General features: G+C 36.2%; 1 protein-coding gene across 1 annotated transcript in view; it reads right to left on the bottom strand.

Moving 5' to 3' along the window:
- LOC134533994 (vascular endothelial growth factor receptor 1-like) overlaps nt 1-23536 on the bottom strand; it is a 43880-nt gene extending 20344 nt beyond the window's left edge. Inside the window, exons 1-12 of the mRNA XM_063371876.1 lie at nt 23424-23536; nt 18020-18168; nt 17429-17603; nt 17029-17337; nt 12149-12312; nt 8326-8476; nt 6228-6398; nt 5898-6050; nt 3263-3390; nt 2134-2305; nt 1933-2033; nt 347-497 (exon numbers count right to left, since the gene is read on the bottom strand). Of these exons, the coding sequence (XP_063227946.1) occupies nt 347-497; nt 1933-2033; nt 2134-2305; nt 3263-3390; nt 5898-6050; nt 6228-6398; nt 8326-8476; nt 12149-12312; nt 17029-17337; nt 17429-17603; nt 18020-18168; nt 23424-23469 (1870 nt within the window). The 5' untranslated portion in view covers nt 23470-23536. The remainder of the gene's footprint in view (nt 1-346; nt 498-1932; nt 2034-2133; nt 2306-3262; nt 3391-5897; nt 6051-6227; nt 6399-8325; nt 8477-12148; nt 12313-17028; nt 17338-17428; nt 17604-18019; nt 18169-23423) is intronic.
- Nucleotides 23537-24436: the final 900 nt, after the last annotated feature.

Here is a 24436-nt window from a genome sequence, read left to right as displayed (position 1 = left end):
TCTCGCACACCATGATGATTTATTTTTTTCAACATTTCTTTCATTTAAGAGCTATTTCTAAAATTTCAACTCTATACCTCCCTTGCATTGGTTGTTCTGCCACAAATATGTTCAACAGATATGCTTTTAGTGTAATATCGTGGGTGTAAAAATGTGCACAATCATCACCACTTGCGCACCTTTTTACACCTGTGATATTAAACTAAGTGGATGTCTGTTGAAAATATATGTGGTGGAATAATAAATGCACGGGAGGTATCGAGTTGAAATTTTAGAAATCAACATAGCGTGTGAGGCCCAAGCCTTAAGCAGGGAACCATAAAGTTGTGAAAGGGCAGAAACTTACCCATTTTAAGTCTATCTCTGGGGAACTCCCACCGCTTGTCGTACGGAAGAAGATCCGCCTGTTCGTCAATCGGAAGGTCAGGGTTAAAGTTTTCCATTGCTCCTTCTTTGAAATGACTCAGTCCTGTTAATTCCAAGTCCCTTCTGATTTTCTAAAAAATAATGAGCGGGTAAAAATAAATGTTATTTTACATAAGCAAAGCACTGTAGACAAATGTCCAGAATGACTTACATTAATTGTGATTTGCTGACTAAATATAACTCAGGGTTAAAGTGGATAAGTGACATCAATTGTTGAAATAATTTACATTGAAAATTTTGTTGATAATCTTCAAACTATTTATTAGTGTCATTATTGACAAATCATCAGAAAAAATTCAGGAGCTGAAATACTCGTTGTAAATTAATAGAAAACATTGAATATCCAGCGATATTCTGAGTAATTGCAGTGGCCGACATTTTCAAAAAAATATTTTAAAAGTTAATAACTCCTGCATGGACATAAAATATAAATATCTAATGCTTATACTCAAAAAAACTAATACAAGAAAACTTTGTTAAGTTGAATCAACTGGGAAAGGAGCAGATCCAAGACAAAAAAAAATCTGGGTTAGCCGCACAATTTTGAAAAATACAATACAGGTTAACACAGTTACAGAAAAAAAGTATTTTTATTGAACAAAAAACATGTTAAACATATGTAGCCTGTCTTACTGTCTCATACAGCATGACTTATTATGCTATTATGTACAGTTGCAGCCCATATGCACTTGCTGTGCAGTGCAGTTGCAGTTGGGGACTCTAATTAAAGCAATAACTCTACCAGTAATACACGACATGCATTTTTAAGTTATTAAATATTTATTTATATATAATTTTTTTTAACTCTCTCCAACTCAATATGCAAAGCTTCTTTATGTTTATTTATTTTTATGTTTGTTTTTCTAAACTGGTGTTTATCTGAAGATTCATGCTAAAGGAATAGATTGGACTAAATTATGTTCTACTTTACCTTTGCATTTAATTTTGTTTATAATATTTTTTGAATATAGTGATTAAATAATTTAGGCGAGTGTGTGTCTGTTGTATTGGATGTACTGTTAAGGGATTTTTGCTTTTGCATGAATACCAGTTGTACAGTATGGCCTATGCTTGTTACTGTCTGGTGGTGAAAGTAGAACAACAGTAAAAATGTGTGCAGAAACCTGGTTGTATTGTTTTTCTGCATACAGTCAAACCTCAATAATACAAACCTGAAGCGACCATAATTTTGTCATTTGTGCAATAAAGAGTTAGTATTAAGCAAACCATTACACAATTAAATCACAAAATTTATATAATTTCTAAATCAAATTCAAATAAATTTAAAACTTGCACACAATTTTATGACAAAAGGTACTTTTTTTTAGGGATTGTAAAAATACATTTTAGAATTTTAGAATGGCTACACCTGAGGCTCCAAAAGAGATTTCCTACTGTATCACACTGAAAAGGATGTAAGACATAAGAATAAAGTTAAGTTTTACAAATTACCTACAAAACGATATGCTACCGTGTTCAAACCCAAGCAACGACTTTTTCACTCACCTGTGCTTCCCGGATCTTGTAAATTAGAAGAATGAGGAAACCTAACAAAATTATTGTTAGTATCACTATCCCAACTATCAGACCTATGGAATTTTTCTTATCTGTGAAAATACACAAAACAAGAAATTATTTGGGGCCAAACCCAGGGCAGAAGTAAATATTCAACTTTGCAGAATTATAGTGAAATAATAAAAATGTTACCTTTTATCGTTAATGTTACAACTCTCTTGAGTTTAGCATCTTTGTTCGATCCTTCACACTTGTATTCGCCCTCATCAGATTCTACAGCATAATTTATGGTCAGAGAAAAATTGTCCTTATGTAGATTTATGCGTTTGGTGTCATTCATATTTATCTCCAAAAATTTGTTGTTCTGCGAACACATATCACAGGATAAAATAGAAATTATTAGAATATATTACCTCCAGGCTCAGTTACACGTGTCGTGTGTTGGTTATAAAATTTCCTTGTCATTGATATTATTTAAGGGCACTTTCCATATACTTGTCCCTATAGCGCTCTTGCGTGTGTTGATTGGTTGCAAATATTAGCACCAGATATTCCAAGCAGTAAACAGTCACAAGTTGTCATAATTATGAAACACTTGCATGATCAAGAAACACTATAAAAAAACAATTAAAGGGTATTATTAGGCTTCGCCATCTTGCAATTTCGAATATTTTGATACAGTTTGCAATAAAGCTTCCCTGCTAGATTTTTTTGGCTTGACATGGCATGTGACAGCTTTGGCTACTTGCTGAAATCAGCACTTGTGAACTGGTGTGATTATTATGTTGGCTGTTGTCACCCACGGGAAATAATAAGTTACATCCTCGCAGCGCTTACAGCCTAGAGCCTGTTAGTAAATTTGTGGTTGCAACAAGGTAGAGAAGTCCCATAAGATAATGATTTATGCCTTGACATTCCAAAAAATTGTATAAATAGTTCCATGTTAGAATTATAGCAAAAAGATATAAAAAGCCAAGATGGTGGAGCTTAATCCCCTCTAATAGTAAGAATCTGATAACAGAAGTTGTGATGAAACACAAAAAGCAGCACAGCTTTGTAATTAATTAACCAGAATACCTCTTTAATATTAACTACAAGAAAATAAAATACCCAACATGGTGAGTGAAACAGTCATAAATCTAATGAAATTTTCACATTAAACATACTACACTTATGCATGCAGTTTCTCACATCTTCCTTTGAAAAAACTGAATAAGATGTTAATTTTAAAAGCTTCAACCTTCTATTAATTGTAGTGTTAAGGTTGCCTAAATAACAGTGCACAAACTTCTTGGCTCACATACGTAAGAAGTTATCTTACCTTGTACCATAAAATGTTAGGTTTCGGAGAACCAGAAATACGACATGTCCAATTAACCATTTTTCCTTGTGAGATTTTCCACTCAGTCTGATTCATATTTGTTTCAACAAAGAAGGGTCTCTGGAGAGCTGGAAACAATTATTACATAAATTCATTCAAAGGTCAGATCCATTATTTCACTCAATTGTTATTAATTGGTTCCTTGTCATTACATTAATACTTTACAAATACCATTTGAAGACATTGTAGTGAAACAAGGAAACAACAAATGAATTTGAAACTTCTTTATAAGGTTTTAGTATCATTAAATCAATGCTAAATGTAAAGCACAAGTATCGAAATCAGGCATTTATTATCAACTATTTACTGTTTGTCATAAGTGCCTAGCGTGCAGAACAAAAAGTTACAACTTAACGTGGCTGGGGGGGTTTGGTTAGTGGATAGATGGTAGAATTAATGGGCGCCACCGTATGTAGGGGCACAGACCCGGTAGAGACTCTCGATCTAGGGTCATGATGTCGCCTGTGTGAGGCGTGACTCGTATCTCCATTAAAACTGCCCAAACCCCCTGGACCCGGTCCGCTCTCAGCGTCGGACTCGCTATGCTGATCACTCACTTGGGCTCTTATGGCGTCCCACACGCCGATATGTATCCACAACACACATGTCAGGCGATTGAGGTGAACACAAGGTAGGCAAAACTGGTATTTATTGCACTGCGCTTGGTACACGTCTCTCGTTCAACGTTCATAACATAAAAGTTAAACTGTGAAAAGCCTTGTGGCATGACCGTCGTACGGAGGTTCAAACCACCTCGTGGTTGAAAAAGAGAATCGCGTTGGTGACAAAGTCCGTCGAGCGGATATGGTTGTAAATTAATTAAACAGTAGCACCCCCGAAGTAGGCTCCGAGAATGCACACAAACGGTTGAAATTAATTAAACGGAAGACAGAATTACTTAGATCAGAGGTTACCAAAGATGAAGTCCTTGGAGTGCTGGAAGCGTCCTACCTCGGGGTGGCGATGCGAAGTGACTGGGGAGAGACATGGCCACTGAGGTACTCTTGTGCCCAAACTCAAGTACCGTTAGGTGAATCCGAGTCGTGCCACTGGTATTCGTAAATTTAAGACAGAATACTTCCTTTGAAATAACAAGACAAATCATTAAACCTTTAAACACACTAAACAATTTACGTAAACAATTACATCACAAATAATGAAATAAGATATCGCCTTCTGCAGTTCGGGCCCGTAGTTATTAAAAGGTACTTAAATATAATAACCCTTATGAAACCTGAAAAGACATGACCACTCATGTTGAAAGGAAAAGTTTTCATTAATAACTATTATTATTCATGTAAAAGAAAAACTTATAATAGGGTTCTGCAGTGTTACAAGATAACCCCCAGAGATTTACGGCAGGCTAGGCAAAGTGAATACGAGATGGTTTACCACTGCCTCCTGTAGTGCCGAGATGGAAGAACTCAACACCCAGTCCTGAATCCAGGATCTTCGGTCCACCAGTTAGCCGCCCTGACCGCTCGACCAAGACCAACAAATATTTGGGCATTCAGTCGAAAGCTGCGCGTTATTAATGCTGTGAAAGGTTTTAAATCTTAAATGTTTGGGACCATGGCAATTTTGCCGGCTTATTAATTTTTATTTACTAGCTATAGCTCGGCATGAATTGCTATGCCTCTTTCTATTTTTTTGTAATTTATTTGAAGTAGGTGCACACATACAAAGAATCTCTTTCTATCTCTCTATATATGTTCCGCTATAAATCCCACTATATTTCTCTATACATATAAAACTCTATCCATATCTCTCGATATCACAAAATTTATATCTATATCTCAATTTATATCCTTCTCTCTATATCTCTATCTCTCTATGTTTATAAGTTCCTATCTAAATCTTCATCTTTATAAAACAGAAGATGAACACACAAACACACACACACACACTTGTCACAGGTGTCAGGAATATAAAAACACATGCGTATTCAAATGCAATGTTGTCCAAATTTCAAAGCAATCTGTGAAGAACTTTACGAGATTAAATATTTTGAACGAACGAACATTTAAATTTTTATCTATATAGATTTGAATTTGTGACATGCCCACCAACAGTTTGGAAACTTTATAGGTGGTCACGACATACAAGACGGTACAAAGGATAGTGTAGGCCCTACAGGTAGGCACTTTCAACAGATAGCCAACTGATACTAGGAGGCACTCCATATTTGCAGGGACTTCAGCACATAAGACAAATACAAAGTACAATACATTTAAAAACAAGAACATACATTACAATTTTTAAAAAAATATACCATCACGATACTTAGCAAACTTAAATATAGTTTTGATGGGAATACAAAGTGCGAAAATTTAAAATATAACCCGTTATAAAAATGGAAACACTGTACTGAAATGAAAACTGACAGTGACAATAACCTCTGAGCGAACTAAAAACACCAGCTGCGCAGTAATGTTACTTGGCGGCCAAGGTCAAAAAAAAAACCTGAACGCAGGCGGCCTGATTGGCGACACATTACAAAATGTTCCGAACCATATAATTCAGGTTTAAAGATCTTAGCTGCACTATAATGACTAACACAGATCACATTCATTACCTATGATTTTAAGCTGAAGGGAAGAAACCCTGGTGTGGCCATCCAATGTCGTCCATTTGCAGCTGTAATTGCCTTCGTGCTTCTTGGCAATGCTTTCAAACTTTATACTTGTGCGGTACGAATACTTGGTGTTTGCATATGATGTTTTGTGCTCTGAAATATTACCAATATTAATTTCACAATATTATTCATCTCCATTTAACTTTTACTTATTGATAATCACAATAAATGCAATATTGTTACATTCCTTATTACTTTGTGTTGTTTTGTCCAAAGTTTGTTGGTGTGGATCAGGGGTGGTCAACTGGTGGCCATTTGGTAAGTACCTACCTGAAGTATTCCTAACAATGTCTCTACCCTTGTACCACAAGAGATCATTTTTGCTATTAGTTACGGGAATGCCGCAAGTAAGTACCACATCATCTGCCTCCACGGGCTGATGGCTAGCATTGTGGGTTACTCCTTGCACATTTAGCCAAATATCGTCACTGTATGGCGTATCTGGAAAAAAAAAATACATACATAATAATTAATCACAACTGAAAGAGTCAATTACTGAGTTCACATTTATAAAACAAAACTTACTGATGTATTTTAATACATTCGGGTCTATGCACTCAAGCCTAACTCGAGAAGACGTTTTCACGGACTGATATGTGTTTGCTCGAGCGAAAAACGAGCTTGGATCATCATGCACGCTTTCCACAGTCGTCCTAGTTCTAGCTGTAACTGGATTATTGCTGCGGTGGAAATGGTTAAAAGATCGCGCAAGAGTGACGAATTTCATACTTTTTCTGGTTCAGAAGCTGACAACTGCAGTTCAGATTCTTTGCATGAACTATCTTCTGAATATATTCCGACACATGAGGTTTGCATACAATTATTCAAAACCTACTGAATATGCTTGAAACATATTTTATGTACGTTTAAACACTTATCTTTTCAGGGATTATTTTATTTTATTTTACAGATGTTTTGGCAGAAAAGCAGTAAACAGATCAGTTTTTCTCAGGAAACCTGACTTGACATTGTACTTAACTACAATATAAAGAAAACTGGCATTGATCATGTTAATCTATTACTCTGTTGCAATCTCTTTCAAAGAAAATCAATAAATTAGTGGGAAAAAATTTTTCCCACCTCTTTTTTGATGTCAATATAAATTCCTTCATTTTGTTCAAAAAAACCCAGGTCTAATGACAACAAAACTAGTTTGGAAAGCTTTGTGGAAGCTCTTGGGAACCAGTTGACTTTGTATGGTGCTACCAACGCAGAAGTTCAATCATCATCCTCATTACTGATTCATTGTCCACTCGTCATTTTCCAAAAATATTATATATGTATATCTATCTATCTATCTCTATCTCTCTCTGTCTGTGTGTGTGTGTGTCTATATATATATATATATAAAGTGTACTTGGTGGTACAAAGACTGTGGTTTTGCTGTGTGCGTGCCACATTGCTTCCAAAAGTTTCATAAAAATCAAATTTTTCATAAACATAAATAATTAAAACCATTTTGAGTATTTGTATCTTATACTGAAGTGATATGTGATAAAAGATAACTGATTGAAAATAAAATATTCATTGCATCGAATGATATCAAGTGTGAATTGTAAATATTTTGTTATGTAAAACCTAGTTTATTGTAAAAATTCACTTACCTGGTAATAAAATAGATAAAATTAAGATATTTAAGTATCATTCAAAGTATTTAAATTTGAAAATTGGAAAACCATAAAAAAATGCCTAGATAAAAGAGTGACTATGTGCATAGAAATAAAAATACCTGAGGAAAAGAAAATATCCTGAGGGTCATATAGCATACTGCAAACAAGGCAGCTCAAAACATTTCTACACTGTGTGGGGACAAAACTTATAAGTGATTATGAATGTCTGTAACAACATTTTAGGACTATGTTCACCTGCAAATCAGTGTAGCAAAATGTATATTATGCAAATAAGATAAGCATAATTAATAATTATTACTCACAAAAAATTTACAGAGGCACCTGCCTTTTTGGTGAATAAGCTGCATTGAAGTATTTTAAAAAAACAAGCTCATAGAAGTATCCGTAAAAATTTTCTGACGAAAAGATCATACGTACACTTATGTTTGGTTTGCAATGCCATTTATAAAAACTGCCAATTACCGCAAGCATTGTTTTGAAGCCGTACCTGTACCATACCCGTATTAATGTGTCGTACTACCATGTGATTTTGGAAATAAAATTTTGTGGTAAGATTTGGTTTGAAGTTTAAACTTCACTCAATAAATAAGTTGAACTCCATGGTTGTATCACGACTACAAAGAGATTGCTCACCAGTTCAATCTTGCATGTAAGTGTGATTGGTGAGAAGGAACAGTCATTTATTTTATGGATACAACAAATTCATTATTTTTCTAAGAGTGTTGCAAGCCTTTTACCTGTGATGATGAAGTCACCTGTTCCCTTTTCTGTTCCTTCATCATTGACTGCAGAGCATGTCAGCCGCCCTGACTGAAGAGCAGTCAGTCTCAGTGTTGAAATTTGTTCAAACTCACCATCAACGGCTTCCGAAACGAAGTAGGAGCTTTTCTGTGAAGAAAGATACATTTGGCATTAACTGCTTGAATAGCTAAACAGAAGAACAAAGATATCAAACAATTTGAAAAATGTATGCGAAAATTAGAACTGTAGGTGTTGATAAAACTGTTTTTATCAATTTAAAAACAGCTATAAGATTGTAATTTTTAAGTTGGTATTTCAGCAATTATGGCCCAAAAATTTGTATTCACTTTCAAATTCTCAAATATTGGTATTGAAAAAGCAATGTTTCTTGTTTACTTTTCTCACATAATTTAGGAAATTTTTTAAAAAATTTTTTATCTCCAGATGCTGGTTCATGCTTATGAGACGTGAATTGTTGGTTTCCTCCTTTTACCAGGACATCACCAGTCCAGTCTGCCTAGAGCCTAAAGCCTAGTGGTCGGCAGACCACGGATTGTGAGCCGCATGCGGATTATCATAGGATTTTACGGCTCTACAACTCAATGCGCTGCCACACACAAAAAAATGCCCAAAATATTCAAATGGCCCAATCACAACGCATGTCCTCAATCTGCACCCTCGCACCGTACCATCACGCCACGTTTTATCAGTAGAGCTCTATTAATGATTACCATATTTTTTACAATTAAATATTTTTTTTCCCCTAAAGTAGCCTTTATTTTTATGACTTTAAGTTGAATTTGTGGATGAAATATTTTGATTTTATTTCTTTTTTAATGTATGTTCGGGCACAACTTCTTTATTTATGAACCGATTTTAATGATTCTTTTTGCATTGGGTTCAATATAGCTCCAAGGTGGTCCCGTTTTAATTTCATTGTTATTTGAACTTTTACTTTGAAGATTCACCAGGGAACTTTTCAAAATTAAATATGAAATGTATAGTGATTGAGGTATGGTTTGAGTAATTCCTGTGCTACAGTAGCAACTCCCAACTTATTCCAATAAGCTTGAGGCGGAACTTTACATTTTTAATAGTATTTGAGCATCGAGAACATATCACTATCCTATTGACTGAAACTAATTCTGGAGACAAATTAACTTGCTGTTGTGGATTAAGTAATTTGTTGCATACGACACATGGTGCATCTGCAAAAATGTTAATGACTGTTTGAAATTGTTCAACTCGTAACATATTTCTTGAACAGTGTGCTGCTTGTCTTAAATTATTTAATTGACTGTCACTTTCTTCTGAAGTTTCATTTTGCACCCTTTGTAAGGAATAATTACGTAATGTGCTTAATTGTTGTGATTGCTGTTCATCAGATTCATTGGCTAAGTGCTTATGAATCAGATTTTAAAAATGGGCACGTTCTTCCTCTGATTCATTAGAAAATCTCTCGCCCGTCGCCTGCGAATTAAACTAAGTCAATGAGCTTGGTGTCCAGTATCTGCATTTGTTAAATTATTACGTATCATGGTAAAGCGATGGTCTCAATCTTTTGACTTTCGTTTCTTTATTTTTTGACACATAAACTCTCACATCCAACAATTTAATTTCTCTCTCCTGTGTACTTTCATTCTTATATCTTTTAATATTTATGTTTCTATTTTTTTCTAAGTGTTTCCATCTTTCGTCTTCAGTTTCAACTAGCCATAGTTCTCTCATTCGAGAAGTGTCTTTACAAAATCTACCCATCAAAAAATCCTGCAAATAAACAACTTTAAAAAAAAATCAACCGACTTAAAAATACACAAAAGTAACATAAGTTTACTAAAAAGCAAAAAATAAATGTTTTATGCATCAAATTAATACTTTTTTTTTCTGTTCATTGTAATTAGAAACTTTTTTGTTTATTATTTAATTATTAATTGTTTTATAATTTTGAAGTTGGTGCCTAGTATAACATAAAAACTATATACCTTACTTATATAATAATTTATATATATATCATTCATTATTTATTGGAAACACACACTACCAAAATAGAGACTTCAAGCAATGATGACAGTTCTTTCCTAACTAGCATTAAAGCTGATTTTAAACATTCGTTGAAATTTATTAACTATCAATAACAATTATAGTGTACTTTTGAACTGGAACGTCTTTGGGCATAATCAGGGCCGGCGCGTCCATATAGGCGAAATAGGCAACCGCCTAGGGCGCCAAGTAGCTGGGGGCGGCGCAGCACGACACATAACATCTGATATCAAATGTTTAACGATTATTGAAACTAGATGAAAATGGATTTTTGTAACAGTTTGGAATGTTTATATTGATATAAGTAATTATTTAAATTCCACGGTGACCTGTTTATGAAAAAAAAAACACAAGCCTGCTTACATTTGATTGTTGACAAAATCTTAGGCTTACGTGATGTATTTTGAGGCAAGGAAAATTTTTTTTGGGGTGTCCGGGGGGGGGGGGGGGAAGTCATTAAGGTTTTCGCCTAGGGCGCCAATTTACCTTGCACCGGCCCTGGGCATAATGAGATTAAAATTTCAATGCCAATATTGAATGCAACATTTTCATGAAACATTTTTTTGAAATGTTTTTAATGCAAACAAGGCCGAGAATAGGTATTTGGTCTGAGAGATATGAAGATAGCACTAATAAATATAATTAGTTAAGGTTATAATTCCAGAGAGTTTTCACATATATCACGTGTATAGAGTAACAGGCGTCTGTTTTTTTTTTTTTTTTGCTTGGCATGACTTCAGAATTATAAAACAATAAAATAATAAGCAATAAGTTCCTAATTACAATAAATGAAAAAAAATAATTAAGTATTAATTTGGTGTATAAAACATTTATTTTTTGCTTTTTAGTGAAATTATGTTACTTTTATGTATTTTGAAGATAGTTATTTTCTTTAAAGTGTTTTTTTTTTATCACCTTAAATTTTCATGTAGATACAGAGAAAATATGTGTTGTGGCTGTCTAAAATATTGGATAATCTGTTTACTTAATATTTGGCTCATCTCACTCAAAGTCTGCCGACCCCTGACCTAGACAAGTTGGATAACCCTGTCTGTGTTCATGCAGATAGCACACATTTATAGTTTAGTTTCCCAATAAGATAGCCATTTCTAGCCCAAAGGCATAGAGTAATAAAGGGTTTGGATGGTGGGGGAAAGTTGTAAATGATAACCTATCTTACATTTTTTATGGAGTTAATTCTCATAAATTTCTTTTTCTGTTTTTTCATCAACCACCTAATCCTTAAAAAAAAAAAATTTGCCAACATAATTTTTTAAGAAACAATTTTAAGTTTTTCTGTTACTTTTATCCAATGTATTGTATGCTTTTGAGGAATTTCTCTCTCAACAATATTAATATCAATTGTAGATGTAAATTTTACCCTGGTTACATGTTTGTTTTCTGTGTGTCTTGATTTCTTACATGGCAGAATCAAGGCCAAAGCTTATTCATACAGCATACTCATTAAGGCAGCAGCATCAAATATGAAGCCTAGAAAAAGGGAAAAAGAAACCTTTTTTTACCCAATGTCGTCCATGTGCGATGTATAGTAATGTATATGATACATTTACGTGTCTTATCAAATATCTTTGTAGGTCCATACATTAAAAATGTTCTGAATGTATCAATGGAAACATAAATAAATAAATAAATCATACTCTCTAAAAGGACTGATATTTTTCCTGATTAACATTATCTTAGGCATATCAAATAGGTTCTGATAAAAGAATTGAATAAATAAGTGTCTGTTTATTAGCAACCAAAATGGTTTGTACTTACGTTATACTCAGTAACTTGTGCATGATTACATTCTAGTTGCAATCCACAGAAATGACCAAACCATTTGATTGTCGATTTTGGATTCCCAATAACAGAGCAGTTGATTTCTTTAGTGTGATTATAAAGATAAGAACCCTTAGCTTGTACTGTCACTTGTGGCTTACCTGAAACAAAAAAAGGATTTTAAGTATTCAGCTTTAATTTTAATGCCATAGTTTATATGGTGAAGTACATACATTTACAACCTAGGTATTTATCACTGACTGATTTTAAAGTACTGTACTCGTTCTTTTGTATGTAATAGGTGATTCAACATTATTAACCCTAATTTTGGAAGAAACAGAGTTCTAACTCGAAACTGTTAAAATTCCTGATATTTCCTGGCCAATACAAGATGCTTAGGCACTGCATAATAGACAGTCCTTTGGGCAATCAGTGGCTTTAAGTACAGGTTACCCACCAAACAGAGGCATTGAAACAGTTTCAGTTTAGATGGATACAGGTTGAGAACAAATGGGGTGACGAGCAAACATCATTACACTAGTTCAGGGGTCGGCAGAGCGCGGCTCGCAAGCCGCATGCGGCTCTTTTCATAGGATTTTACGGCTCTGCAACTCAATGTGCTGCCACAGCACAAAAAAAAAAATCTGAACAAAACCAAACGCCCCAATCACAACGCATGTCCTTAACCAGTGCACTCTCATCCTAACATCACGCTGCCCCACCACCGCCCTCACCCAGGTGCCTTTTTATTTTAATAATTAATTAATATAATTTAGGTTTTATTTTTTATCATTAGAGCTCTCTTTATGACTACCATATTTTTTTTATATTAAATTTTTTTTTTTCCTGAGGAGCATTTATTTTTAAGACTTATTTGTTGAATTTTTGAATAAAATATTTTGATTTTATCTCTTTTTTTATCACCTTAATATTCCATGTAGATGCAGAGAAAATACATGTTGTGGCTGTCTAAAAAATTGGAGAATCTGTTTACTTAATATTTGGATCATCTCACTGGAAAGTTTGCCGACCCCTGCACGTAGTGAGATTCCGCACATTTGCTCTCGTAGTTGACAGTGGATTAGTTAGCACCTGTGCATTTGCAAGACATTTGATACGATAAGGAATCTTTTCTCACTGTGGGCAGCTTTCGCAAGCAGCCATACTGTATGGGCCAGGAATCTTGCAAGCTGTTTGCGCGGGGGTGAAGGGGAAAGAGTGGTTCAAGGCCGGTAGGGGAAGTAGGGGTTGAAGGGGAAGGGAGTGTCATGCGATAGGAAATACAGTCTCCCTTCCTGTGTTACTAACCGTGTGAAGTATATTGGCAGGTTAGTGTGCGACGAGTAATGGAGGCGAATGTAAAGCGTAGGAAAAGTAATAAAGTGATTCACAGCAAAGAGAGAGAAATTATTAGTAAAGTAATATCAATTTGTGATCAAGAAGCTCGTGAAAAATGCCTTTTGATTACTATTCACAAAGCAACGGAACGTGCTGCAAATTATACAGATGTAAGCAAAGCAACAGTGATGCGTATTCGAAAGAAACAAATTGCAATGCCAAATGAACCGCATACAATACCAGGGAAAAGAGGTAAGCCATGCATTTTAAACATGTTTAATGTGCATTAGTGATATTAAACAAAGAGTATTTATCATTGGTTATGTTAGTTTTACAAAATATATCAGACGTGCATATGTTTTTTTTTATTATTAAGATTGCTACAGCATAAATTTTTTTTTATGTGCAGGCCACGAAATAAACGCAAAATTGAGATCGACAGCTTCGATAAACGTGTCATAAGAGACACAATCCAGGAATTCTATGCAGTTAAAAAAGTTGTCCCCACAGTACGCAAATTGATTCCCGTATTAAAGGAAAAGATAGGTTGGCAGTGGAGCCCTTCGTCGGTCAAGAGATTATTGCGAAGTATGGGCTTCGTCTGGAAACGGTGCGAAGACAGGCGGCGTTTGTTAATCGAACGAGCTGACATAGTGACGTGGCGCTCCAAGTACCTCACTCAAATTAGACAGTGTAGGTCTGAAGGTAAGGAAGTTTTTTACCTTGATGAGTCGTGGGTGGATACTAATCTCACATTCCAGAAATGTTGGCAACGCAAAAATGACGTAACAGGAGTAACTAAAGGAAATGCAACCAAGAGACTAATATTGGTTCATATTGGTTCACAATGTGGATTTCTCCCAGGGGGATTATTGATATACAAGTCAGGTACGACAGTCAGAGATTATCACAGGGAAATGAATGCTGCTAATTTTGAAAAATGGCTGTCCGAACGTGTTCTACCAAACTTGCCGCCATCTTCTGCTATAGTAATGGACAATGCGCCATATCACTCCAAACAAGAGGATAAGCCTCCTTCGAAATACAGTACAAAAAACGAAATGATTACATGGCTAAAACGCAGAAGTGTAGAGTGTGATGAAAAAATGCTGAAATGTATGTTGATGGAACTAGTAGAAAAACACAAACCAAAGGAGAAAATATTTGGAGTTGATCAACTTTTAAAAAATGCATGACATCATGTCATTCGGCTCCCACCATACATGTGTGAGTTCAACGCTATTGAATTAGCGTGGGCAAAGATAAAGAGGTGCATTCGGGAATGTAATACCGTGGGAGAGTTCTCTGCGCAAGCACTTCAGACGCACACACTGGATGCTGTTAACTCTGTAACAAAGGATGACTGGGTAGGCTACTGCAATCATGTTCAAAAATTAGAAGACGAATACTGGAAGAGGGACTGCATCATAGACATGGCAATGGACCAGTTCTTAATAAATTTACATGACGACAGTGACGATGACGAATTCCTTTCATCAACGAGTAACAGTGTAATAGACAACAGTGATGAAAATAGTGATACTGACAGTGCTACATCGTGTTTGGCTCAGCCTTTGTAAGAACTGGTATTTATTCTTTGACTTATAGAGCTCTGGTAATATTTTAATGTTTCCATATCGCCTCGTTTCACATAACTAAGAGGTGCAATTTTGCCACTCTTGGATTACATGAGCTGCGGATCTAACCAACACTGCCTTCACTGTGGTGAGTTTCGAACCTTTAGTCAATTTTTTTTTTACAGTCACGTCATGTTAGAATTATAAGTGTCTATATGTGTTCAGTGTAACAAAATGCCATTACGTTTTTACAGATACACATTTCAATGTTGCGCTTTCATTACTGCGCTGTATGTTTTTATAACGCCTAATATATAGCCGGGCCGTGCCTAGTTCCGTGCGCGCCGCCCCGCCGCCGCTTTGTTCTGCCGATCCGTGCCGAGCAATGTTTGTTGTCGGAACTACGGGATGCAGCTCGCTACTTTCGTGGTCCCTACAGTACCAACACGTGCGAATAAAGTCAACAAATCATTGTGAACATTTTCAAGTGCCATATCTCTCATCTCCTGATAAGTTGATTTGATTTTCATTCCCGGCAGGGTAAAACCAGAATTTTTCGCACATGGGAAATGTGGCGGACGTTGCTGTGGGCTGACTGGTTTCCCCATTTCCTCAGCCAAACACTCTATCAGCGCTCCATTCTCATAATTTACTCTAATGACGGACTGTTAGCCAAGATGTTTTACATTTAATTAATTTAAATGTTCACACATTCATATATTCTAGTAACCATGATGCAATTAGTCTAACAACCAAAAGTTTTAGTTTTGAATACTCGCCAAACTTTTTTTTTACAAATGGGATTTAATGTTAGCATAACTCAGGCCAATAAATTAAAACAATACATACAGTGCAATGCTTATGTAGTGGAAAATATGTAGAAAGTTTCCTGCATAAAGAATAATGGCATAATAAAACAATAAATCACCATGGAAAATGAGGCCAAAGCTTAGTGCGAGTGCACTCCATGTGGAATTATGAAATGTGGAATGTAACCTGCTAGAAAACTAGATAAGAGGAAACACTGGACTGATAACAATACACTCTGAGTGAACTATAAATGCCGGCAGCTCAGTGATGTGACCTGGCGGCTGAGGTTAACAGCTGGAACACGCCCGGAAATAATCTGAACGCGAGAGGTGCTATTGGTGCCGGAGTACAGAGTGTGCTGAACTATAGAACGTGGGATTAAAGACCTTGCGCCGTATTTTACGTTCAAACACTTGTACACTCAATTCAAGTTCATCAGCTATCATCTCACGTGTGATATGCGTAGTTACGGTGTTATACTTCTTTGTGATTGCGTACCTGTGATGGTTATGGACAGACTGCACCGGGACCGGGAGGGAAGTGGAACTGGTCCAGAAGGGCAGATGGCGAGAGAGGTTTAGGAGTGGCTGGAGTACAAGCCAGGGCGGCTCCGGGGCAGAGCAAGCCGGGCAATCACCCGGGGCCCCGCGACCAGTGGGGCCCACACCGACGTTTTTCATTTTCATTTTACTTGTTCGTCTAGTGTTCTTGTGATGGGGAAAAGTAAAATTAAAAATTTCATTAGCATGTAAATTAAAGTGCTGGTCAGTAACAAATTTCATTTCATGATTTTTTATTAGAAAAAATTTCAAATATTTTATTGCCACACATAATTACGCGATTCCACCCCGGAATTTGATCGCAAGCATTTATAAAACTGACCCGAAGATAATTTATCAGGGAAGAATATCAACAATTCTTAAAATGAATTAGCAAAACCATTGTCGAATTTTATGTACCTGGTTGGCTTAAAATTTTGTTTGAAAGAGTTAATTTTTAAAATGTTCCGGCGGAGGAGCCCAGCGCCTCGCAAAGTCTAGCGAGAGCTCACCAAAGAGAGTGTGGTTTGAGAGTTTTTTTGAGAAAGAGTGAGGATGTGCTCTATGCTAAACCTTGTTGTCATGCTTATAGTAATACATCAAAAATACTTACCTACTACTTCAAAGAAAAATGTATAACTGTTATTAGTACGACCATTTTCTACTTGTACTGTGTAGTTTCCAGTGTCCCAGACTGACAAATTGTTAATTGTTATCATGGTATTACTATATGTATTATTTATTGATATTCGTGATTTTGATTCACTTAGGTCAGTTTTTCCTCGCAACCATTTAACACTTGTCACTTTAGGATTAGATATGATGTCAATCGTGAAAATCGCCTCTTTGTCTTCTTCACTGCTAACAGTAATATGTCTCTCTTCGTTTTCAGGATGCAACCGCACATAGTATGTGCCCTTATCTGAAAAAAAAAAAAATATATATATATCACTATACAAACATGACTGCAAGCTTTCTTGAACTTTTGAAGCAGGAATTTTTATGTAACTTACCATAAACTTGCATGAAATGAGATTCGCTTTCTGTTCGCCCAGTGCTTAAATCAACATAAATGCATGTGTAATTTCCTTGATCAAAATGAGTCACATTTATGAGATCACATGTCATAATACCTCTCTTGTCTATATAATTTGGATCAGTCTGCATGTGACAGACAACATGATCACTCTGAAAGCAAACATTTAGCGAGGCTTTAAAAATTATCCTGCATATTATTTCCATCCAAAATAATATATATTATTGCTTAACATTCAGCTCACAAAAAGATGAAAAATATTATTCAATCTGCAACACTTATAGAAAAAAATTTTCATCATATAATTTTAACCCATTGCTATTTTTAACTTTGTTTTCAATATTTACTGATGTGATAAATAACAAGAAAATGAACATAGTTCTAGCTGTTAACAGTTAATTGTGTCACTCACAGCATTTGGAAACAGCTAGTCCATATTTATACAGAGGCACACTTAAAATTGTTCAATAGAAACCAAATTAAAATAACAATCATTTCAGCCATGCATGCTTAAACTATTGAGGGGCTATTCTATAAATAGCAGATTTTTTTATAGTATTAAGTTTACCTTGTTGGCACTCTTGGCAGGATAGTCAAATCTCCAGTTAAATGTTTGATTAAGTTGAGTTGTAACGTTACAAGTATAACTCACGTTATTCCCCACTTCAACATGCACTTTTGAAGAGGTCATAGATGGCTTAGGAACAGCAAGATGCCCTAGAAGAAAAAACAATTGGGTAGTAAAATTGTTAGTGCTTACAATCAAATAATTTATTGATTCTATTTTTCTAAACAAGTTTTATATCTCATCAACATCAGAGACAGTCCATTGCAAAGAGCACAATGTGAGGAAATGAGAAAAATAATAGGCTATGGGCTACTTAAAAGAAAAAGAAAAGATCACCACCGCAGCATTTTTTGCCCTAATTTTGAGAAGTAACGGAGCACCAAAATCAGAAAGTAATTACCTAGCATAGATTCGAACCAGTATTCTCTGAAATTGCAAGTGTTGTGTTTCACTACTGAGCCACCTCATTAGATAATTCTGATATACACTTAAAACAAAGGATTGATTGAAACATTTAAATGTTTCCAAAAAGTAATTTCCCACTGAGGCTAATGAAGTGTGCAAAGTGATTCTATCTCCTCCCGACCTCTCCGCCCTTGTACATTCATGATTTCACGCTCTACTTACGTATTCAAACGATGTTATTTAACATGCAGGGCCGGTGCAAGGTAAATTGGCGCCCTAGGCGAAAAACCTTAATGCTCTCACCCCCCCCCCCCCCCCCCCACCACCACCACCACCACCACCACCACCACCACCACCACCACCACGCCAGACACGACAAAAAAATTTTCCTTGCCTCAAAATACATCACGTAAGCCTAAGATTTTGTCAACAATCAAATGTAAGCAGACTTGTGTTTTTTTTTACTTTTTTACTTATTACTATTACAAATCATAAACAGGTCACCGTGGACTTTAAATAATTACTGATATCAATATAAACATTCCAAACTGTTACAAAAATCCATTTTCATATAGTTTCAATAATCGTTTAATATATTATATCAGCTGTTATGTGTCGTGCTGCGCCGCCCACAGCTACTTGGCGCCCTAGGCTGTTGCCTAGTTCGTCTATATGGACGCGCCGGCCCTGTTAACATGTTATATTAAATACACTTTATTGATGTTTAAACATCTTCGCTATCATTATGCTGCATTTGTTAGGAGTAATTTCGTGACTGTAATAGAAGTCGAATGAACGGAGATGTGTAACCACGGTGTCGAAGTCGTCACGATGGAGGGCCCACGTGTAGCAACATAAACCCATAGTCACTTCCGTAAACATTAGGGTACATACCAATGTATGTGTGTGCCAAATGAAACCTAATTATAGTGAAAATACCCTGGAATATATTTGATAAACTAAAATAGTCATAGTAAAGAGTGATTACAAGTTTTGAAAATACATAATAAAACTGGCATTACAATGATTACATTTCATATTCTCGTTGTGCAATCTTAATAAGCTTGGTAGCACAGCGGTTGAGTAGTGCTTGTAAAGATTAAGGGCAAATTTTTTATATGATTCAAACCTCTTCACTGTAAAAAAAAAAAATTGACCATTTTAATAATATAATATAATATTATGTAATAATAATGTTGAGTCAGCTCATTAAGGTTTAGGTTATTTCCTAGGAAGTATTTACAGACTTATTTCATTTGTTTGGTTAAAAACAAACATACATGCATATACTTAATGTTATAATATATTTCTTAAAATGTTTACTGTTAATATTTAAGGAATACCATAAAAGCATAACTTCTAACATATGCTGAAACTTTATAGCAATAACAAATTAGTGAATTTTAACAAGATGGATAGTTTTTTTAAATAAAATTTCTTGTCAAAACTCAGGTCCAAAGTCAGGTTTAGGATTTTTTCAAGTCATTTGCTTTTATCGGAGCCGTATTTAATAGTTTAAAATTACCATCTGTTTCGTGCTGATATCTGCACGTGATGATGGCAAGCAACGTTTACGATTCAGGCAGCGAATTCTAGCGGCGGGCGCAGATAGTATATGTGTGATTTGCGTCCATAAATTTTGGTATTTGAAAAGAAAATATTTTATTTATCAGTATATTTATCAAGCTTGGCATTATTTTAAGGAATTCTATGTTAAATTTTGTGTCAGAGTTTTGTATTATAAGTTAATTTGCAACATGAACAACATGAGAACACATGAATTTGCTCGTTACCGAAGTTAGATGTTTACACATCACTGTCGAATACTGGAAGAATTGATCACATTTTTTGTATGTTTAACATCTTGGCTCTCGTAATACGGCATTAGGTAGAAGTAATTTCGTGAATGGAACGGAAGTCAAAATGAACGTAAATTTGTAAACACAGTGTTGCCATCTGTGGAAGTCTCAGAAATCGCAAAAAGATGGCTAAACCCCCTGGTTCATCCGTATGTATTGTTTTCATGAACACTGCAGTAATTACACTCTTCACAGGTATTAAAAACTAAAACCTTATAAAAGTACAATTATCCTTCAATACTTTATGTTATAATTTATTGTCATAAAAAGAAATAGTGACAACTTATAAAATACGTATTACAATTTTGACAGCACTTAGTTAACATTGAACTGTAGAGTTAGTGCAGCATTCAACATACTATAGAGACACAACAAATTGTTAGCAAACATATATTCAACGCCATGAAAAATAAAAGTATTTGATGATGAAATTTTTACTGTTAAATCTTAAATGTTAAATCAGCTCAGTAAGATAAGGCTTGTTTGTAGGAAGTGTTTATAGACTAATTTCAGTCCTTTAAGCAAGAAACAAATATTTAAAAATATACTTAGTGTCATAATTTTTCTTTTTAAATGTTTCAACTAAATATTTTAGTAATTCGATAGAAATATGACTTTTGAAGTTTGTATCTAAGTACATACTTTTTTTTTATGAAATAGTTCAATTATGACACATACTTTCAGTCTTGATTTTAAAATTTATAATGTACAATATGTTTAAATATATAACATTTGTATAACTTTTCTGATTTTCTTGCGGAAGATGGGAAGGGGGGGGGGGGAGAACAAATTACAAATTGTGATGTCTTTGAATAATGTTTCTAGTGGGATTAAGTTTACTTACCGGTGGAGAGGGGAAACTCCCCCCCCCCCCTCCCATCCTCCTTCTTGTTTCCATCCAGTTGGCCAAGCCTTGTTGAAACATCACTTGAATAATTTTTAATGTGTAACATTTTAGCTCTTGGTATACAACATTTGGTGGGAGTAATTTCATGAATGCGACAGAAGTCAAGGAATGGAAATATGTAACAACCACGTGCTGCCATCTGTAGCAGATGGCGCGAACCAATGTTCACAAGTACAAAGGAAAACTTTATAGTAGGTATTGAATGAATTTTAACAAGGTGGGCAATTTTTTTAAAAAAAATTCCTTTGTCAAAAATTAGGTCCAAAGCTGGGGTTGCATAATATTTTTTCAAGTCTTTTTCAATTTTATCGGAGTTTGTCAGTAGGTATAGTTTAAAAGTTCGCTCTGCAAATCAAATGATGCCAACAGCAGGCAAAAAAGGTTCTATCCCTCTTCGACCTAATGAAATTTCCCTTTCACACCGGTTTGGCAATGTGTGTGTGTGTGTACTGTGTGCATGTGTGCACACGTGTGTGTGTATGTGTATATATATATATTTTTTTTGCAGCCATTATTATAGCATTGTAACAACTGACTATTGGAGACTTATTTTGGGGCCGGCTGGCAGACGACTAGCACCAGACCAGCATAATGCACTTGATTCATCTGGCTTTTGTGACGTCTGCTAAACATATTCATACTGTTGTATGCAGCACAATAAAAATATGTATCAAACTCATTAATCAAGAACAAAAGTTTCCTCGTAATTCAAAGTCATCCCAGGGAAATGGAAGGAGGGTGCAAAGAACCCCTCGTTCAAAAGTTTCCATGGGTTAGATTGTATTAAGGCACAATTAGGGAGGGGAGGGACCCCCAAAGGTGAAAATTGGACTTGTGCTTGATTGTGGTGTGTGTCGTCTATGGCATAGCAAGTGCACGTGGTGTACTGCTGGCTCGTTGTCTGGTTTCGTAGTAATCTGGGTTATCCTGTGATGAGACACGAAAAATAGGAAAAATTTAGGTGAAATGGCTGAAGCGAGAGTGCAGAACCCTGCGAGCTTTAACAAAAAGACAAAAAAAAAATTTAAAAATTTTACGCCCTAATTATGGTTCGAGGGCCAGTATCAGGTCTCAGGCCAGAGGTTGTGAAACTCTGTTCTAACCCTTCCCTACGAGTTTACTAATATTCACATTAAAAATACATAAATAAATTTAATTTTCGTAAATGCACTAAAAATAAATATAAGAAGTCTGTTTATAACAAGGGAAAATGTTTGGTTTAATTTCTATTACAACTTATGTTTTACAAAACCGAAGAAAGTAAAAAAATATATATATATACTAACTAAACTATTATTGGTTGCAAGTGCAAGAATGTAATCAAAGCTGAGATGTAGTGGTGCTTGTCATATATTTTGTTTATTATAATTGCTCTGCTAATTTATGTAGTTAATCATCACTGATGCACGTCATCCAAGAGCTAGCACGGAGAGGAGGCGGGTAGGAAGGCTGATGAGACTGTTCAAATGGATCAGCAAGTGGGAAGCTGTTTACAGGAAATCATATTTTCAATGTAAGAAACAATTTAACGAAAGGAAATCATTACCTAAGCGCGTTTAATTTAGGGATCAATACCCCTTAACATAAATATACCCTACAGAATAAAATTATAGTTTGTGTGAGGCGATCGACCCTGGAGTCATCCTTATGGAGCCGCGCTGGGCTTGGGCAAAGCTTCCGTTACTGCTGAGCGTAGTTTATTAGTAGCGACCCGACAATGTGTTGCGGATTCGTCTGGCCACAGGGTAGAATTCAAAGTGATGGATGTGCTCAATCCATGTTTGCTTTCCCATTGGTTGCTATCTCAATGAGAACACTTTTTATCCTTGTTAATTGCTACTATCTGGTTCGCTTACTTCTCTCCTGGCTGGGCATTGTTGGCCTACGGTCATTGTGGGAGGGGAGGGGGTGTTCAAATATCTGCTGCCCAAACATGAACACGGTGCTAGAGTGTAAAGTGTGCTCTCGACCAAATGACTGCGCGGAATTTCCCCCATCTCTATCCATAGGCATCAGTGGCGTAGCTAAGGTGATTGGCGCCCCTGGCCAGACTTGAAAATGGCGCCCCCTCTTGGATTAAAACAGAGGGGGGCGGGGGAGCGTTCAGCGCCCCCCCCCCTGCTCCGGCGCCCCTGGTGGGGGCCATCCCTGCCACCCGCTTGCTACGCCACTGATAGGCATCAGTGACGCCGTGGCCCGCGGACCCGGCCCCCGAGGGGTGACGGGCACTCACCCGAGACGGCCGCGAGGCAGGCGAGCAGAGCGGCGGCGCGGGCCATGGAGTCGCGGCCGGACACACGACTGACCGTTGGGCCGACGCCGCTCCCTTATCGCGGGCCGGCCTTCCCGGACATTACGGTTTTCCTGCTCGCGCCGCCTGTTCTCCCGACCGCCACACGCGCAACCAAACCCGGACGAACTAGAAAGGAGGGGGGGGGGATGGATATCTAGACGGATACGTCCTCCCTCTCACATATTTTACAACTTAAAATTAATACATTTAAAAGTATACAAGTTCTCGGAGTCCCATCTGCGTGAAGTGGCGTAACTAGAACGCCACTATTCTCACAGCTTCGAGTGTTAAGTCAGGGATTCTTATGACGCGACACTTTAGCCGAGGCCACACAGAAAGCCACGCTATATTCGCGAATGTTCGCTACGTTCGCTGCGCCAGGTTGCCAGACAGGACAGCCTAGTTCGCGATGTCGGAGAGACGCATGCCGTGGGATTCCAGTGATGATTCCGACGATGATAATATTTTGCTGGTTCTCACGGCATGTGTACGTAAAAAAGAAATGGGCACATGAATGTTATATAGAAACAAAAGAATTTAAACAACATCATTTGATGAAGCAGTTGCTTGTGAGGACGAAACCAAATTTATGAATCATTTAAGGATAAATAGAAATCAAGTTTGATAGCATTTCTTTAAAATAAAATCCCAGTCATTGTCCTTATATTTTCTTCACTTAATTCATTCCATAAACACGAATATTTTCGTATTCCTTCAGTGAACTTTGCCGTCGACATGACTATTTAAAGCACAATACTAAGAAAAATTAAACTTTACAAAAAGCAAACGCAGAAGTAGAGTACAATTTCGCGTGAAAACATTTTTTTTCCCCCTTTTGTTTATCTGTGCATGCGCGACGTCAGCGACGTTTATAAAATAGTCGAGGAGCACCAAACATCCGGTGACGTCGCTAATATAGCGAACATTGCGAACACAGCTTTGTGTGAGACGCA

The sequence above is a fragment of the Bacillus rossius genome, chromosome 7, assembly GCF_032445375.1.
Source record: "Bacillus rossius redtenbacheri isolate Brsri chromosome 7, Brsri_v3, whole genome shotgun sequence".
Classification (NCBI taxonomy): Eukaryota; Metazoa; Arthropoda; class Insecta; order Phasmatodea; family Bacillidae; genus Bacillus; species Bacillus rossius.
This window is presented reverse-complemented; position numbering and strand designations above follow the sequence as displayed.